Consider the following 19974-nt stretch of genomic DNA (forward strand, 5'->3'; position numbering starts at 1 on the left):
TCACTCCAAATGCTGAAATCCATCCCATCCCCAGTCCCTTGCCACACTAGATGATTACCATGAGCTCATCTCCACAGTTACTAGGATGGAGCGGCTCAGACCACATGGAAGCTGGAATCTGAGGTGTTACAAATAAGGAAGTGGATCAGAATGGATGAGAACTTGGTTATCTGATGAAATCCTCATAGATGAGTCTGTCCAAAAAAAAATGGACAAAAATAAAAGGTCAGATCCTGCCAGGTGAAGAAAATGGCCAAAAACAAAAGGTCAAATCCTGCCAGGTGCTCTTTTCCTTCCTTGGGTTCAAGAAGAGTTGTTGTTTTCTAAAGACATTTGCAAAAAGACATTAGATAAGATCTCGGCATGCAGGGCCACTTGCCTGGAAGATATCCTCAGAGGCCATCGGCCTGGCCCCAGATCACAAGAGGTGGAGGGAGGGAGGCAACAGGGAGGGCAAGAGCCAGACCAGCTTTTCTGCAGCAGCATGGTTGGTTTGACCCTGTCCTGTGGTCGGGGCACGCTGATGAGTAGTAAGGGGCAAGTATGGGATGGCACGTGGTGGTGGCCACTCTCCTCCCTGTCTCCCCTCTCAGGGACACACAGAAGGCAGCGCAGCACCTCTGGCCAGGTTGCTGGGTTAGCCTCCTCCCTTGTCCCTCATGCCTGTGGGAAAGACAGAGCACCACCCCCTGGACAGGGGGATGTCTGGGCCGGGCTTTGTGGGGAGTCGGCTGCCAGGAAGGGAGACAGCCTGGTAGGGACAGGGTGGGGAGGGGAGGGAGTTAGTGTGAACCTCCACGCCTGCCGGCTGCATTCCCACTGCCTCCCCATCCCAGAAACACAGCAGTGCTCGGCACGGAAACAGCCCAGCCAGCCCTGTCTGCTGCGAGCACATATTAATCACATTTTCCGCTGCTCCATCCTGCCTTTCGCGTTTCCCTTGCTGCTGAGTGCCAGCAGCTGGGGACTCAAAGGTGAGCCATCACATTTGGCAGGGGGAAGCACCCTGGCCCCACTCATCTGAAACACCGGAGGGAGGGGGAGCAGGGGGCAATAGAGAGGTGGTGAGAGCTTCCCATCCTCTGCAGGGAGCATCATCCCCTCCCCACCCCTCCTGCACTCGCTGGTTTTCTCTTGCATTAGCTCCTCGATGAAGATGTGAATGTTAGCTGACCCACCCATACATAGCAGAACATTGCTTTTGGCCCACAGAGCTGGCAGAAATTCAGAGCAGTGTTTGGTACACCCCATATGCCTATGTGTGCATGTGCATATATATGTGTGTATGTGCAGCTATATGTATGTGCATATGTGTATGTGTCTCTATATATACGTATCTATCTGCATAGATATAGAGAGTCCCTATCTGTCCACACCTTCCCCTCCCTCCCTGCTCCTCATGGCACCAAATCAAGCTGCGGCAGACTTGACGAATCTCTTTGGCATGGTTTGCTCCTGCGCTGCAGCCGGGCTGTGCGGAGCTCCGTGCTGATGCAGGGAGGGACCTGCACCTCAAGCACAGACATCTGGGAGCTGCTTAGCACAGGAACAGGGGGATTAATGTGGGCACAGAATGTGGGACCAGAGGCCCCCAGCACCAGGTCTGTGAGCAAGTGGCCTTGCCCTGGTCCCATTCTGCTCAGCAGCTGGCAGCCAGTTGTTTGGCAGGGCAGGAAAGCAGTCACCCTGATGCAAGGGGTAGGCAAGCCACCAAAAAGCAATTACTTATCCTCCAGCCTTGGGAAGTGTCTGCTAAATTAAGGCCAGAATGTGGGAATGAATAGAGACTGGAATAGAGGAGTAAAAAAGAAGAGGTTTGATTTTTTCCACTTTTTTAATGAAAAGAGAAAACAGAGTAGGAATAAGCTGACAGAAATCAAGGGCCAAATCCTGAAATGGTGGCAATTCCAGTGGTTGTGAGATTGTTTTGGATTGACACAAGCCAGGCTTTAGGGTCTTGCTGGAGCAATGTAAATTGGCTTAGCAGCACTGAAACCAGTCATGCTGTCCTGCACCACCCTGGCCGACGATATAGTGTCCAACGCCCAGGACTGGGCATTGCAGGGATGGAATATTTATTCTCCTTTCAACTAAAACAACCCTCCAGGCCAGATTCCTGCTCCAGTTAAGACTTGAAAAGGTAAATTTATTGCCAGTGGTTATCTGATATACTGAGCTGTGTATATAGCTCATCTCTCTGCCCAGCACAATAAGCATCTCCTGCCTGACTCACCATACAGAAAAGGTCCCAATGAGACCCCAAACTCACCTGTGGTGAGGAGAGATGGCCCCGGTTCATTGAAAGGTCTGCTGTGACCAGTGGGTCCTGGGAGAGTACAGAGGCTCCACACCACTACATGGGCACTGTGTTAGGACTATACATGGGGTCTGCCATGAGCTACTGTCCTGGAGCCAGCCCACCCGAGATCTGGAGGAGCCCAGATGAGGACTCCACTATGTGGTGCTGGGCTGTCCTGTGCCTCCATTTCCCTACTTTTAAAATAGGGCTAACACTCTGTCACTGGCACATGAGGAGCTTAAATACTCCAAATATTGCAGGTATGAGACCCTGACAGGGACCTCTGCACAGAGAGGACTCATTCTGGGAAGCAGAGGGAATTTGACCCTAAGACACACTTGTGGGGAAGGGGAAATCACACAGCCCGGAAAGGAAGGAAATGTCTGGATGAATCCTGGACAAGGCAGGCTACTGCATTTCATGCCAGCAGTGCCCGTGCCAGCAAAGGGAAGGGACAGCTAATTTAATAGAAGTGCTGAGCAATCAAAAATTACCGGGACATGTGTGGGGGGGAGGTGTGTGGGAACCCAGCCACAGAGTTCATACAGACACACTATGGCACATCAGCAGGGAGGACCTGAACACAGCAGCATTGTGTTCTCTTCTGGGTGCCAGAGAAGAGCAGGGAAGTGCTTTCTTGAGGCACCCTTAACCAGGGAACAACCACATGACCAAAACAATTGAGAGAGAAAAACCAGTCTGGCACCATGGCTACATTAATCCTCTTTCCCATACAACAAGCCTCCCACCATGCAGACCACTCCAAGTTTATCTTTCCTGGCCACACACCAGAACCCATATGGTGTAAAATGGATGAAACCCCATATTTACCCTCCCTCCTTCTTGCTCCCACCTCTGTGGGTGTCCTAGAAACACATCAAGAGCATGCATAGCTCCCAGGGCTCAATGCACCCTTGCTGACCATGCCTGCTTAGCGCAGATCCCACAGCTCTGGCAGCTTGAATTGTTTCTCATTATTTATTGCTCATTTTGTTCTCTGGGATGGTGCAATTGCCTCTTAGGATTTGTGCCCTTTCATTTCCAGGCCTCAGTAACTCCTGAACTACAGTTTCATGTGGTTTTGTGATTGTTAACCCAGCATGCAGACGGGTCTACGACCATAAAAGCTCAATGAATCTTATATGGCAAAACACAGGCTGTGAAAACATTTTCTCCTTCATTTGCAGTCAAAGAACATACTATCACCACCTCGAAAGATGCAGCAGCAGCCAGGTTTTCCAAGGAATGGTGTTTTCTCATTGCTGTGCAGAGGAGAAAGGACTATTTCTGCTCAGAGCATCATCAGTCTTTTAGCCTCATCAGAAAAAGGGTTTCTCATGGATTAAACCCTCTGGGCCTGCAAAATCTCTCAATTCTCTTCCCTCTTGTTGGCTGCAAGTCTCCCCAAGGTGCAGGCAGAAGGAACAAAAAGGACATTACCTTGTGGTTTTTCCCATGTCGGTACATCATCCAGTCCTCCCCATTGGTGCTGACCTCCAGCTTGTAGGTACGGACATAGTAGCCCTTCTGGGTTTCTCTTGAGATGGCACCCTGTGTGGCAATGGCTGTGAGCACAGTCAGGAAGTGGAGGTCCACCTTTCCAGGGGAAAAAGGGACAAGAAAGAGAGTGATGACCACCTGAGAGTCCAGAGTGGCTAATTAGTTCCTCTCTCTGTCTCTGAAAAATAAAAAGGTGCAAATTCAGCCTGTCTCACTCTATCTGTGGGTGCACAGTTCAACAGCCACGACCCTTCCCAGGGCTGACTTCATCAGGATAGGACCCTGGGACAAGAGTATCTAAGGACTTGATGTCTGTTTATATGGGACCATCACAAAGCCTTCTTTCTGCCTCAGACAAGCAATAGGAGCTGCACAGAAGTGCACGTCCATTAAAGCAGGACAGAGACTGACTTTTTCCATGTAAAATAAAAGCACGATATCCAATTAGCAAGTGCTGCAGCTCTTGGTTTTCCCTTGCTGTTTTTATTTCGTTTTGTTTTACAACATGGGTTGAGAAAGGTCAGCAGAGCTGGCTTAGTAGCCCTGCCATGAATGAAGAATGAGACGTCTGCTGGAGGCAATGACATTCACCACCTCCTGCTCGTAGTGCCCTTTAGCAAGCAGTGTCTCCCGGCGATGTGACACAGCCAGAAGCTGTGTGTGGACACACTGTGGCTCTAACCAGCTCCCAGGGAAAGCCTTTGCTCTGTCAGCCCCCTGCCTGACATCAGCCCACTCACGCTCCCTGCATCACTGATGAGATAAATATTATTCTAGTTGTTTTTCTATGCACCCCCTGGAGACTTTGGTCCTCAGGCCAGTGGCAGAGTCAGTGGCCCTTGTAAGTGGCAGAGGTCTCTCAGTCTCTGTCAGTCTGATGGAAAGTCCATCAAGGTTTGGGCAGAAAGGAGGGGGTGGGAGGGAGACAGTGGCTGGAGTCAGTCCTTGTGCAGGCAAGCTAATGGGAGAGCCAGTCTGCTGCATTTCACTGAGGCACTGCAGCTCCCCTGCTGCTTGCTCCCCATGAGCCACAGAGGCAATAAAAAATTCAACAAGCCTTATGGTCAAGGGTCAGTTTAACAGCGTGACACTCCATTTGGTGGGGGAAGAGGAGAGGGGGCTGGAAAGGTACCTGGAGGTACTCTTTGTTGTTGTCTACATTGGGGGTCCAGCCATTGTCATCACTGTTGAGCCGGCTCTGCTGAGGGGTCCATCGCCCATCTGAGTAGGTGGAGGAGGCACTGATCTGCATGTTGGAGATCCTGCCAGACTCCATCCCCAGAGGCACATTGCACTGAAAGTCTAGAGCAGACACACACATAAACAGAGATTGGTTTGCAGTCTCAGTACTTCATCCTCAAGTGAAAGGCAGCCCTGAACTAATCTCTCCAGCTAACCCTGAGCAAAGTTGCCTGTCTGGAAAGACAAACAGATCTGCACCATCTTGCAGGTTGTGTGTGTTCACAGATGGCAATGAAAAATTATAGGTAGGGCAGCTTTGTGTTTGTATGGCCCTCTGAACACTAATACAGCCTGGATCTTTCTCTCTTTCTCTATCTTCTTTGCCTTTGCTCAGTTTTGACACAATTCTATCCCTTCCTTCCCTCCACCTCCACCAAGATGTTCCAAGTACCCTTGCCACAAAGTTCCCATCTTCTTGAAGGCTGTAGGTGAAATCTAAGCACTGACAAGGCAAGGAGTACAGACAGACACATTAGGAGAGCGCTTACTGTTGCCAGCAGGAACATCAGGAATGGGCAGCTCTAAGGGTTTTGTGTGCATATGAGAGCAGGGATGCACATGTGTCTCTGTATATCTGCATGCACTGTATGCGGTATCAGGCCCATAGGGATTAAACAGACAAATTTATGAAAGACACTGCTATGCTTTTCTTTGGATCTCCTCACTTCTAAGGCTTTAAAAGTCACAATTAGCTCAGTTTTATGGCACATCCCATCTATTTTATGGCAGCTGTCCTATAAAAACAACAGCAAAGAAAACAGTGATAGAAAATAGTACTTGGGCCCAAGCATGCTGCTGCTGTAAACCAACGGGGCTCCACCAAACTGCCTGTGTTTTTAATGTGGCCAAGTCAACCCTGGGTAGAAATGATGGGGCCAAGTTAGGATGTCAGTGTTATTATTCAAGTTTCAATTCACACCACCATAAATGAAAACAGGCCTAACAGTTTAACTAAAGTTCTTGTGCTTGATTTCTCAAGGTTTATGTTCAATATCTTATTTCCAAATCCAGAACAGAAAAGGGATTAAAGAACAGATCAACTGAGTGTAGTAATAGGTAATGGTGAAGAGCTCATGCTTGTCTCTAACCCTCACAGCCTCAGCAGAACATCCCTTAATCACAGAGTAAGAGGTTGTAACCCTGCTGCCCTGGTGTTGCACAATCCCTACTCTACTCTGCACTCCGTCACAGGCTTTCAGTGGCAGGTCAGGGACTCCCCTCTTTCTCTGGGACTGAGGGGTGTTGTGAAGGCTTCTTCTGTTGTATCAGAGGCTCACTGCGAACAGAGGTCAAGAGGAGTAGCTCTGATGCAAAAATACCATGGGGAAACAAATGGAACCTTTTCTTGCCTGCAAGTGTTATCACAAAGAATCAAAATTCTCTTCATTCTCAAAATACACAACTTACTTCCTCACTCTACATCAATTTACCTCCCTTATTAAGGGTTATAAACCAAAATTTGGCTTGAAATTCTTAAAGCTTTAAGCAGTCTTTAATTAGACAGCCAAGAAATTCCAATTTGTGGTTTGGGACTGTGAATTTCTGGGAAACTAGAGAGAGAGAGAGAGAGAGAGAGAGAGCGCATATTTTCCCCCATGCTTTAATGAATCTGCTGCACATGCTGGGCTGAAGCCTTCCCCTAAATCCTTTGGGCTGAGCACATACATGAAGGATTCTAACCCAAAAGGTATTGAGAAAACTTCACAAGCAAGTGAAAAGTCAACAAAAGGTCAGAAAGTGAAATTCTTACTGAAATCTTACTTCTATCAGAAATAAAGAACAGACCTAAGTGCAATTGCTGTCTGCACTGCTGGTGGAGAACCAGCCCCTGGACACATTTCTGCCTGCTTCACTCTTGTATATGCCAATTGAAAGACAGGAAACAAAGGGGACACAACTGAGTCGTACACACACGTTTCCAACTTACTTTCTGGGACTTCCTGGTGGATCAAGTAGTACTGAGCAGAGAAACCATCCTTAGCCACTGCCAGGTCAGTGTGGAAGGTGAGAGAGAGGACGCCGGTGGTGGAGCGGATGTCCGATGGCATCTTAGTGCCACAGTACCTGCCTATCAAGGGACCAACTGCAAAAGAAAGAGCAGCAAAGGTAATGCCTTCTTTTCCATCAGCCTCCTGGGTCACCAGCATATTGCTGATCAAGATAAAAAAATAGGCTTCAGGGATGGGCTGTTTTTTATATCCATTGGCCTGGTGCCATGCAGTGCAAAAATATCCACTGCAGCAGGCATTGCTCTGCAATTGCTGGGAAATGCTCCAGAATGCTCTGTTTCTCAGTTCTGCTATAAGGTAGGGAGGTCCTCCCATCATTAAATGAACTCACTGCCCTTCCCCGAGGGAGAACTGTTGGTGTTTGGAGTGTCCCAGGGGGGGGTTCAGATCAGTGGTTACAACAGAGCAGTAGTTTGTGGTTTAAAGAATGCAGCCTTCTGCAGGCACACTGCAGGTCCCAAAGCTGGCCATGGAGTGCCCTGATGGCAAGTTGCAGGCTAGAGCCATCTTTGGAGTTAGGCACCCTTGGTGCTCAGACACAGACTGGAGCTTTATAAGACACCAGGAAGGGTCAAGGAAAGTTTTGGAGCTTTATGAGACACTAGAAAGGGCCAAGGAAAGCAGTGCAGCACCCCATGGCTTACCCTGAGGGATGCCATCCCAGATGTCCAGCCAGTCATACTTGCAGTCTCCTTCCCCTGACTGCAGTGGGTCATGCTCGAGGTCAAAAAGCAGAAAGTGGAGGAGGATTTCTGTCTTTGGCTTGGCTATGATGGTGAAGATGCAGTCCAGGTTGTGTGGATACTTGTCAGGGAAACCCGGGGACTCAATAGTGCCGTTGGAGGCAGTGAAGTTTCTGGAGCAGTCCTCAGAGCCTGTAGCAGCAGGAAAACCCCAGAGCCTTAGCAACGATGAAGCTTAATGCCCACACCTTGACACTGTAGAAACCCCATTCTGAGTTTAGTAGGGTTGTGTATTCACTTCTGGAAATGTCCTGCAGCTCAAGAGCTGTGGGAATTACTGCAAGAAGTGAGAAGTTGATTTTCAATGCTTTCCACAGGTGGAGAGACAAGATCCATGAGGTCACTGTAATGGACAACATGGTTTGAAATCCCTTAGACAGCTTTGCAGACATAATCTGTACACCACTGCTGATCCTCCTGGCAATTACCTCAAAAATTACCTCAAAACCAGGACTAGAATAGCAATCCTATCCAAAGTCATTGCTGTGATATGGCAAGCCAGCACCCTGCCACGTCCCTGTCCCTCACACCGGTGGTGGTGGACAGAGAGGCCACACCAAGCTAGCCTGTCTTCCCCAGATGGCCCTTTCTACTCTAACCCTGTGTCCCCCAAACACAGACAGACCTGTGTGCTGCTCCAGAGCCTGCAGAGAGGCTGGCTGGCATGCAGGGAGCTGCCATCCACAGTACTCGACACAGCTGCTACCTGCAACCGTGCAGGCAAGGCACCACTGTGGCCCAGGTCTGATGGAGGAGCCCTGTTTGGGGAAGGAGCTGCCTGAGATGGGGCAGAGAGGAGTAATGGGATGTATTCCTTTTTGGAAAGGCTGTTCCCACGGGTCAGTCTCCTCCAAACTCCAGCCTTCCGGTACAGATATCTGTGCCTCAGTTTCCTCTTCAGAAAATCCGAAAGCACAAATATTTACACAATGTAAGGGCCTGTGGGAGGGTGCCAGTGTCTCCACTGTTTGCTGCAAACCCTTGGGAAGTGCACAGTTAGCCTGCAGCTACCCCCCCCCACCCCCACCCCAAGACCCACACAAGAGACAGGGGCCAGCTCCAGCATACGTTTCCACAATGTGTCCACATTAAGAGTGGGGATAACAGAGGCCGTGGTGGGGGGGGGTCTCTGCTGAGAGCAGGAACAGAGTCCTCTTTTTCACAGAATGAGCCTTCCACACCAGAAATGCAAGTTATTTCTATCCTTAAGGAAGACCTTTGCGTGGTGGGGAGGACAGACAATGTTGTCTCTTATTTATTGCTGACCTCAGCACTGGCCTCAGCTGCAGCCGGGCCAGCTCCATGCCCCCTCTCATACAGCCAAGGTGCCTCGGGTGGTTGGGGAAAGGGGAATTTGTGTCATGTTCATACCACGGTGTCTTTGAAACCCTTGGGAGGACAATAGGCAACAGAAATCTGCAGCCTGGAGCTAGCAGAGGAGAAAGGGGGTGTTAGTGAGGCTGCTGGCCACTGCTGCAACCCGACATGAGCATTCACAAAGGTTTCTGCTTCACTTTTACTGGGACACTCTCCTTCTCCTCTACAAAACCTTTTGCTCCGGCTCTTCCAGGCAGCACGAGCCTTCCCAGGACTAATGGGAGACTTGTTATTCAATTCAGCATTAACCTAGGAGTCAGGCCAGCAGCCCGAAGTAATAGCAGGATCTTGCACTGCATTATGCAGTGCCTGGCTAGAGAGCTACTCAGGAGAGGCTCTTAATTGACTACCTAATGAAGCAGCCAGCTTTTCTGGTGTGAACCTGTGGGGTAAAATGCAGAGGCAAAAAAAAAAGACCAAACACAAATCACAACATAATGCCATGAACAGGGATAAGGGTGTACTTCGTTCCAAACAACCTGAAAGACGAACACATAAATAGTGAAAATAACACAAGCTCCGAGCTAGGGAGAAAATCAAAGGCTAAACCCAGAGTCAGGGACTGTCCTCTAGAGACAGGCAAGATATAACTATGTCACCACATTAGACAACAGTTACCTCATGTAGAGCTCTTATCGCACTTGGCATCTTTGTCTACATTTTGGCTAATAGCAGCAAACAGAATGATCAGCTTTTTATAAGGAAGCTGCAGATAATCAACGGGAGTCATGCTGGCTTCGGCAGTACAGGGCAGCCTGAGAGGCGACTTTGATGCCCAGCGCTGGAGAGCTCAGGCCGGCCCAGCCAAACTGACTCACAAAGGCAGCAGCAGGGAGGCTGGGCCAGCCAGGGCAGGCAGCTCTTGTCAGCCCAGACTGCTGAGTGATACCCATCAGGGGATTCAAAGACTGGTATGTGGTTGTTTGTATGCAGATTGCTCCTTTCTCACACTGTGATAAGGGAAATTTAGCACAAGGTGGGGAAATAAATACTCCATTGAAAAGAGTTGGTTTTTTAGGTCACCTTTAAGACAGAAGGAATCTGCAGCCACTGCTGTCTTTACTGATGTGGACAATAACAATTTGATGACCTTTAAAGCTGGTGACACCCTTGTTGATTACCCTGACAGCTCGGATGGAAACTTGGCCCATTCCTGCCTGCCTGCCAACATACTGCAGGAGCACTGCAGCCAGCACTGTCCACCGCCCTCTCTGGAGCCCTGGCAGGGAATGGGGCTGGGCAGATGTGGGCTGGGAGTGTTCCCGGATCATGGGCTCATCCACACTGCTGTGCCAAAACCTGCCTTGCCAGGCTTGATTGCGCGGGGTATGGCTGTAAGAAATAGTGGCTGTATGAGAGGATAGCTATCTGCAGGGGTGGAGGTGGCAAAAGGAGCCCCAGCACCACTTCAGAGCTGAGGGCAGTACTGCAGAGATTTACATCGAGGGACACAAACTCAACTCCAGCCTCCATCCAATATCTGCTCTCTTCCAGATCAGCCCTTGATTCCTCTACCTCCCTCCCTCCCTCCCTCCCTGTAACAACTTTCCTTTCCTCGTAAATCTGGTGTCTTACTGGCTCCCAGACCAACAGGGTTCCTGCCTGCCATCTCTTCCCACAGCATGGCTGGGCCATCTCCTTGCCCCGTGCCCTGAGTTGAGGCATGGACCCAGTGTGAGGTCAGGCACAATCCAACACAGTCTGCTGAGCTCACAGGTGTGAGCAGGGAGAGAGAGGCAAGGAGGCTGAGGAGGGTCTTCCCACCTGTATTCTTTGCCATCCTCTGTGATGGCAACCAGCCTTAGCAAACCCCAATATCTGGTTAAATTACTAGACTTCCAGGACTAATCTGCATCCTAACCATAAACTAATAGTGGTGGTGAGCTGGCTGCCCAACAGCTCAATGGCCAGTTATGCAGTCCAGGCAAACGCCAGCAACAGCACTTTCCTCATCCATTTGAATCTTCACACTGTCTTGTCCTCATTGATTCACAATGAATTTAGGGAGTCTCATTCTCTTGCAGCAAAGTCTCCACATTCACATCTACCTATGGCCAGATTGTGGGCTGTCTGTGCACCTCTTCCTGCTGCACTGCTGGCCCAGGGCCCCTCGGCACTGCTGCCTGAGCTCCCCATCTTTTCTTTAGAGAGGCTGGATAAGCAACCCTGTTGTGCTCCTTTTTGGTTCTTCCCATGGCACAGACATTTTTTTTTTCCTGGTGCTGGATGCAATGATGGAAAGCCACGTGTGTTGTCTCCAACACATCACCAAAGGAATGCAGGCACAGGGCAGGTGCCTGTGTGCCCACGCAAAACACCCTCCTGTTCCCTCAGCATGCAGGCACACCTCTCTCACATGCACGCAGAGTAGGGGCTATTTTTCAAGCCTCTTTCTTCTCAGGCACAAAATTCTGGCAAATATTTAGACAAAAACACTATTAAAAGGGCTTTGAGTAGATTTTTATTTCCTCAATAATAGTTCAGTATTAAACAGAATTATGAAGAGTTCCTCTTATATCAGCCTGGAAGGGTTCTGCCTCAGACATTGACAGCATTGCTGACAGCAATCACTTGAAAACTAGAGCTCCCCAATTACAAACCCCACATTCATGGAGAGAAAACACAGCATCACTGATCAACCCTGAATCATAACTCCACAGGAGGGGGAGCTCCATGCACTTCTAACAAAGGGACAATCCTCTTTTAGCCCTAACAAGCTCTGCACATGCCAGGGAGTAAAGGTGTATGTTTCTAGTTCTCTAATACAATGGAGCATTTAAGGAGGAACTCTGCTTTAATTGCCACACTATGATCAAAAAATGCACCGTCATGTGACACTAACATCTTTACTTTCTTGCAAATGTGATGCACAGGCTTGCTTAAATTAAAAAAAAAAAAAAAAAAAAAAAAAAAGTCCTTTATCTCTGGAAAATATGCTAAAAATCACATTGAAAAAGTGGTCAAAGGCATCTCCAGATGAAGATAATTGTGTCAAACAGTCTGGGAGACAGGCACCGACTCAGACACTCACCTGTCTTGTAGATCTCATAGCGCAGAGAGAAGCCGGCACCTTGCCGTGCGTAGTCTGAGGTGAACTTGATATAGAGAGAGGGGCCAGAAGAGATGATGGTGGGAGGTGCAATGTTCCCACAGTGCTTGCCCAGCAGGTCTGCCGCTTCGCTGTCCCCATCGCGGATCTCAATGTAGTCATACCTGCGGAGGCAGGTGAAATGGCAGGAAACCATCTGTCAGGGAGATGCTTCAGGATGCCAGGCAAACAAAAACCACTCTTGGTATCTGCATATTTCACAGAGTGTCTTCCTGACGTGTACCTGCAATTCTCTTAATCACACCACACCACAGACCCCAAAACACCTTTTTGTCTGACTACGTTTAGGTCCTTTCCTCTGCTCCCATTCACATCTTTAATTTATTGCACATACATCTGCTTCACCTTCACAGCCAACATGCAAAATTTAGGACACCCTTTACCTCTATTTCTACAAAACGCCTTTGGCGTGGGAGAAGCTCAGATACAACTCTCCTGGGGCTGCTCTCCTCCTCTGGCCTTTCTTCTGAGGTGCCATTGTGCTGTTTGGCAGAGCTCACTTTATTCCAGTATCCATGTGAGATTTGGCCAAGCACGTACCAAACATGAGACTGTCAATGTTCAGTCTATGTAAGCAGGAGCTATTTTGTGCACTGACAACACATTGGTCCTTTAGCAGGCATGGCAAGTACACTCACTTAGCACTTGGACATTAATATTAGTCCTCTTCTATCAAGTGTTAATGAAGATTTTCTGTGGACGAGAAGTTTTGTGTAAGAGCTGGGTACCCACAGTCATTATTGCTACACACCCTGTAACTGCACCCTGCCTTTGCTAAACCCTACCTGAAGATGTTCCACCTGCCCACGGGTCGGGGTGTCTGGCTGGTTGTGGGGAGGAATGTGTAGGGTTAGAAGAATTGCCTCTTGGTGCAGAGACAAAAGCTTGTTGCAAAGCTTGGCTGGACAGGGAAACTGCCACAGATCCCTTAATATTTTCTAGGCCATGGGTAGGCAAGGTAGTAGTATCAGGCTCTGCGTGCTGTGAAAAAACAAACAGCTTTTATGTGTACATCTTGTTCTTCAGCTGCTTTCTAACACCCACGTTCTCCCGCCCCTCTCCTCTCTGGCCAGCATGCTGCTATTTACAGAAACTGACCATCTCTCTAGGACTGTTTATTTGCTTTGTATCAACCTGTTTGAACAACAAGCTACAGCTCTTCTCACGGGGCCAGGGAGGAAAAAAGCATTTCCAGGCTGCCAGGAATCTGCCTTTCTTCTTTGTCACAAGATCTTCTGTTTGGGAATGGAGAGTTGAAAGGAGAAGTAGCTTGCTGGATATAGAATGATCCTCATGTGACTCATTCCCGTTCTGCAAAGCACATATCGGCGAGCAACAACCTCAAAACAAACTTACAGGGACTTAGTGTGCTCCTCCACAAAGAAAGATGGCCCAGACAGCTTTGGTTTCATTCCTTTCTGGGACTAAATCAGGCTGAGAGCCAGAAGCAAAATGCCTGCAGATAAAATCCTGTCTACGCTGGACCGAGCGCTCAACTAGCTGCAATCACCCAGCCTTTAACTTCATTACAGACTGAATTGGCTTGGCCAAGGTGAAATCCAAGCAGTCTTGAGAACTGGCACTCGAAGAGGAAGAGCATTTGGCTTAGCTGGTGTGTGGACACACAGCAATGCAAATGAAGATCTCTCCCCCTGCTCTCTCCTCAGCTCTGCCAAGGCCCTATCACCTCGTGACCCCTTATTACCCTGACACCAGTCAGCAGCACCCTGCATGACCCCACTAATGTCCATCATGTGTGGCTTCATCCTACCATCTCTCTAGGGAGGAGGAACATAGAAGGCAGTGTTAGTGCTTCTTCTAAGTAGAATTTTTTCCTCCTTGTTTGTCTATTTGTTTAAAGTAGTACTGAGCAAACAGCGGGAACATTTTGTTCTCTAAATAACTACTTGCTTTCAGTGTGCTTGCAGCCCTTCCCCATCTAAAGTGCACATCTGTGCCACAGAACCACTGGCTACTAGTGAAATTGTGACTATGTGGCAAAAAATTAATTTGGTAAAAACATGAATGTTGGCAAAACGCAGTTAATGGAGTGGACTGTAAAAGCTGCCATTTTCATGCACAGGCAGAGGTTAGCTGCATCCCAGGAAATCACATCTGTTTGTGTCCTCATGGAGTTGTACCTTGCCAACACAGTACATGGCTTCAGCTACTTGACTGCAATGATCACAGCTTCTGCTGTAGCTAGCACACCAAATATCCTAGTGCTGTCCACATGGCTCCTCAAGCCACCCAGTTCTGTGGGAGCCCTGGAATTTCAGAAGCTAGTTCTGGACCAAGAAATTTTTGCTTATTGAATGGGTGACAGACTTCCAATAACACATACAATAGGGAATATTGCAATCTGCTCATGGGCAATCTGCAAATGGAAAATTAAAAGAATGAATCTAGTAAGTAAATCATCAGGAAATATTTGCCCTTTTAAATTACAACCTATTTGGCTTCATTCGAGCATCTAACTTAGTTTTCTCATACTAGACCTAATCTTTAATAAATCAAATGTTGAAAACAACTGAAAAAAAGCCCTTAAGAGAAGGTCAGGAAAACATTTTTTGCCAAATGTAAAATTAATATAAATGTGTAAGAGTTTTCTTCCCTAGTTAAAAAATCTTGGCCCAAGTCCTCTGCTCTGCATGAGGCAAACCCTTTTCTTTGGGTCATATAAACAGAATGTGAATTGGGGAAGACACTTGGGAGATAGCACCTGCCAAGATGACCAGGAGCCCCTACTTCCTTTCCATCACAGCAACTGAGCTTTAGGCTTTCAAAATGAAACACCGAAGACATCCAATCAAAACTGTTAAACTTCCAAACTTCAGCAAGAATGCCAGCTAATCCCCACCACAGATCCTTTTGGAACCATGCGCTTCAGTCATGTCCATGCTTTGGCCTTCAAAAAAACAAACGGATAAACCCCATTCTCCTCATTCTGGGTCACTGGATACGTTACAATCCAGTTTGGCCAAATCTTTGCTCCTGTTAAGCTTAAGCATGGTTTCTAGACTTTCTTCTTCCCTTGTGAAAAACAAGTACAAAAATTGGAAGGAAGAAAACCCAACCATGCTTTCTACTCTGACCATTTCATTTTCAGATAACAGCCTAGGGCACAGCTGGGTGGGACACATTTATGCTGCAATGATGTTCAACTGTCTCATACAGTGCCCAGCAATTTGCATTTCACTCATATAACCAAATCCATTGTTTCAGTCAACATGCACCAGCATTCTTGTGGGCTGACCTCTCTGGCATTACCTCCACTGGGGAAGCTGCCACCTCCCAGCACATTTCATGGCCACTTCTCCTCTCCTAGGCATTGCTCCAACAAGCCAAGCAAAAACATGTGAGGGCAGGGTGCAACCTCTGTAACCGACAAGTATAACCAATTGATTAACTAACTCTTCTTTTGTAGGGAAGGGGACCACAGTTGGCTGCTCCTCCAATGGCACAATGGCAAGACATTCTGAGCTGCCACTTGAGTGAGAAGGCCAGTGAGTTGGTTTGAAACCACCTCAAACAGCTTTTCACCAGGGAATTTTGAGGCTGGGAGGCAATGCTGAAGTGCTTTTAACTGCCCAGACAATGGAGGCCGAGAAAGAAGGGAAATACAAGGCTTAGATGCTCTCCTTGAAGCCGTTTAACAGAATTAAACGAAAAATGTACAATGCTTACAAATATTGCTGTATTTTAATTACATATTTTTTAGTAGAAAGTGTTTTGCTGATGTTAAGAGAGCTTTTATAAACTAATTATAAAGCACTTCTACAGCCTGTATTATTTATGCTTGTCTGCTTGCTTTTTCCCCCAGTCAACCTCTCTGCTTCCCAGGCTTTTCTTTCTAGTTTTCCTAAATCACTTTTCTGCTGGCTCCCCAAATGAGGTGCAACAATGGCAAATAAGCCCCAGCTGTAGTGATTATGAGAAGACATCCAGCTTTTGAGTCCTTTTCTGCTGTGAAATAGCTAGTCTGCTCCCTGACCATTGAGCTGTGCTCCATGATCCCCTGGGGCCAGGACAGACCTCACAGGTGCCTACCCAGGCACTGCTGAGCTCCAGAAATGCTACAACCTATCTGGGGAGCAGCACCAGAAAGCCTGTGGCATTCCTCTGGGTGCTGCTCTCCAGAGGGACACCCAACACAAATATTTAGTGACCCATCCTGCTGAACACAAAATCAACAACCCTGTTGTGACCTTCATCCCCAGGTCCCAAGACATGCTGAGTCCTTCCCCCCTGAAACATGCTTAAAGGGCATTAGAGGGATGTCAGCTGAGGATGGGATGAAACATGAATAACAAATTATTTATATGTTCACAGCTGTATCATGAGTCTTCTAAATACATAAAGTTGTGCAAGCCTTGCTTCAAAGCCTAAGGAGGACTGGCCAAGCCCTGACCTGGCTGGCAGCTTTCTCTGTCTCTCTCTAGAGCTATGATTTGAAGTAGGTGAGGACTTGCACTCAGCAAAGCCCAGTTTCCAGTGCTTGCCAGGACTGGGGAGAGAGGCAAGGCTCTAACCTGAACTTTCCCAATGTTTAATTTGGAGCTATTGTTTATAGGCGTTTCCATGGGGTTCATGACTGCAGCTGGCAAACAGCAATGATGGGATTCTCACAAAACCCTGGGAGGTAGGAAGGCAGAGAGGAGCAGTGTCTGCCCCAAGGTCACACAGGAAGTTTGCAGCACAGCTGAGAATAGAAACCAGTACTGACTGGAGAGATTATATTATATTGGAGAAATCTGGCCTAGATAGACAGGGAGACAAATAGGTACAGACTGCATGCCAAAACCCTAAATTTGGGAATGCCCAGGGCTGGCTTGAGCCTTCAAGATCTCTGATCTGCTTGAACCATATGTCACTGTGTCTTGAATGCATCTGCTGAAGAGAGGAGGAGAAACTGAAATTCTAGTGAAATTCAGCAGGTGTTAATATCCTGCAGGTAGCTGGGGAAGGCCTGTGCTTAGCCACAATGGCAGCTAGTAAATGCAATTGTTCCCCCTTTGAAAAGGTGGTGGGAGGTTTATTTCTCAGAAATTGTTATAAAAAGCATAAGGTTTTTTGAACATCCTCTAAGAACAGGCAGTTACTTAGAAATTAAATAGCTGTTGCAGTATAGAGATAGTTAAGAAATGGTGAACCAGCATCTCTGTGCTTGTTGTGCAATCAAGAGGTGGCTAGAATTAATGTCCATTACATGCTGGCTGGCTTAGTCGATTTTTCTGTGTCACCACCCATCTTCATGCTCTTTTGTATGCCATCTTCCAACCAAATCTTTATTTCATGGGTGGTTACATTGCGAAAGACAAAAAAACTTTTCCATGATGTTTACACAATCTTGAGTAACTGCAGGACATACCCTTCAAAGGTTAAATTGTTCCAGCAGCTACTGAGTACTTCTAAATGATTTTTATTTTTTTTTACACAGCCATGATAGCAGAGGCAAGCACGACCGTTGTCTGATGAAACAAGAGGAATGAAGTTTGATCTTAGCTGCCAGCCCTTAATCAGAGTAATTAATTAAAAATACAGCAGATGAATTGGATTCTCCTTTGACTTGAACTGGTTTTACACATGTGTAACTCATAATTTTAAGAGTAATCACTCCTAATTTATCCTGGTGTGAGAAGAGAATCAGTCCTCATAGACACAGGACCTGATATGGATTTGTGCACAGAACTAAAAAGTCTGTACCACATTTAGGTTCAGCCAACTAAATGTCCTCTGCTCTCAGTGGAAGCAGATTTCTCACACCCAGCTTGAGATGGGATTAATTGTTCTTCTGCACTGACAACAGAAATACTTTAAATCACTCTTACTGACTAGACCTGGGCTTTAGATGTCTGAACAACACAGAGATGAATCTGATCTCAGTCTGAACCTTTTGGGGCCATTTTTGCCTATGCTGAGGCAAAACAGACTCACAAAGCTTGCCCTTGTTTTGCCCTTATGGAAATAACTGACTCTGCCAACAACAGAGAGAAATGGGCTATAATTGCTCTGAATCTGAAGGGATTTCCCTGGATTTGAGTGACTAAAATGACAAAAATCCACTGGCAGCAGGGAGAGAGCTGGGCTGGTGTGGGGGGAATGGGGGGGCAATGGCACAGGCAAAAATGCTTAGGATTTCTCGGAAGTTTGTTTTAAATTTGTCGTATCCAATTACGTCTTGTGTAATCACGGTATTGTAGGGTTTGTAATCATTCTACTGTGCTTTGGATTATTTTCTCATCTTCTCAAAAAATCTAACCAGAATTTCTGAGAAATGAAAAAAAAATCCAGTTATCCAGTTAAAGGGAAAGAAAAAAAAATAAAGAAAAAGAAAAAGAAAAGAAGGAGAGAAAATAACCCTAGTGGACTGGAAAACTTCTTCAAAAATGCCTTGAAGACAAAAAATGGAAACTATAAAGAGCCTCTATTTCTACTCTTTGCGTTGATGTTTTCACCCTCTCATAAGCACGGTTGGTGGGAAGAGGCTTTCAGCAGTTACTGCTAACTTATAAGGTGGGGGGGAGGGGAAGGTAGCCAAAGTACTTCGTGCAAAGGGAGGAATAAAACATTATTGCAAAGTGCTCCTGAGGCAAGTTCTGATTCAGGAGGGAATTTCAGCTCCTAGCATGCTGCTGCCCTCCCCTGAGACAGGAGAGCAAAGGCTTCCCCGCGCTTTGCCGTTCATCCCCAGGCTGCCTCCCTCAAGCTGTGTTGCCAGATCGCTGCAGAAAGGCGCGTTGGAGAGAAGTGCTCTCATCTGGGACATGTCGGAAAACCGACCGTTACATAAGAAAAGAGATGTGCTAATGTGCACTTCGGGGGTTTTCTGCAGGCTGTTGTTCAGGAGTTACACATGGCTGTTTAATTTTATTTCTGTCTCCAAAACCATCTCTATAAATTCCTCACTCTTCCATTTTTAGCTACAGGGGTCTTTTGTTGCAAGATGTCCATGGTGTTCATTGGTGGGGGGAGAATCATGGTGAATTCAGGAATAAAATATATAAAGCGTGTTCAGAATAAGGCCCCTTTCCATGGCATTCTGCCTTCTGTTGCTACTCTAAAGGAACTGAAACAACTCACAACTCTTTCAATACCCCAAAACGCAGGACACTTGAGAAAATGCATTTGCACTTTTCTCCTTCTGCTACAATCCATCTGTGGAAAAAATTAGGCTTTGGTTTCTATGTCATTTTACTGTCACCACTCACAGGCACTTGATCACTAACAGAAAGAAAAAAATAAATATAATAAAAGATAACAACCACAAAAGGAAAATTTACTGCCAAAAAGCAGCAAAGCAGGCAGAAGGCAAGGGCAAATGCTCACTTTGATCTCTTTGCAGTGGGGGGACAGATTTTCGTTTTCTGATGGGATCCAGCACCTGACAGCCCAGGCAATAGATGGAGGCAAGCTTAGGTAAGGCTGTCCGAATTCTAGGGTGCTGATGAGGATTAGGGAACACTCACATGGCCTGCTGTGCCAGCCCTATTCCCAGAGGAGCGAGTGATGTCCCATCACACCTTGCTAGGGCAGTATCAGTCATGTCCTTAGACACAACACGCAGTGAAAGCAAAAGGAAAGAGTAAAAACTGGGATCAGATGGGGATCAGAGCTTGGTAGCTGGGCTTTCCACTATCACTCATTTGCACTGGCTTTTTTTCAGCACAAAACTGAAATAAACACCTCGTTAAG

General features: G+C 47.2%; 1 protein-coding gene across 3 annotated transcripts in view; it reads right to left on the minus strand.

The window, feature by feature from the left end:
• NRP2 (neuropilin 2) overlaps positions 1-19974 on the minus strand; it is a 90282-nt gene that overhangs the window by 48247 nt on the left and 22061 nt on the right. For all 3 annotated transcript variants that reach the window (XM_083864786.1, XM_083864785.1, XM_083864787.1), the window contains exons 3-7: positions 12202-12383; positions 7695-7925; positions 6969-7124; positions 4932-5101; positions 3740-3895 (exon numbers count right to left, since the gene is read on the minus strand). In XM_083864786.1, coding sequence (XP_083720912.1) covers positions 3740-3895; positions 4932-5101; positions 6969-7124; positions 7695-7925; positions 12202-12383 — 895 coding nt within the window. The remainder of the gene's footprint in view (positions 1-3739; positions 3896-4931; positions 5102-6968; positions 7125-7694; positions 7926-12201; positions 12384-19974) is intronic.

This window comes from Zosterops lateralis (assembly GCF_965231275.1).
Source record: "Zosterops lateralis genome assembly, chromosome: 7".
Taxonomy (NCBI): Eukaryota; Metazoa; Chordata; class Aves; order Passeriformes; family Zosteropidae; genus Zosterops; species Zosterops lateralis.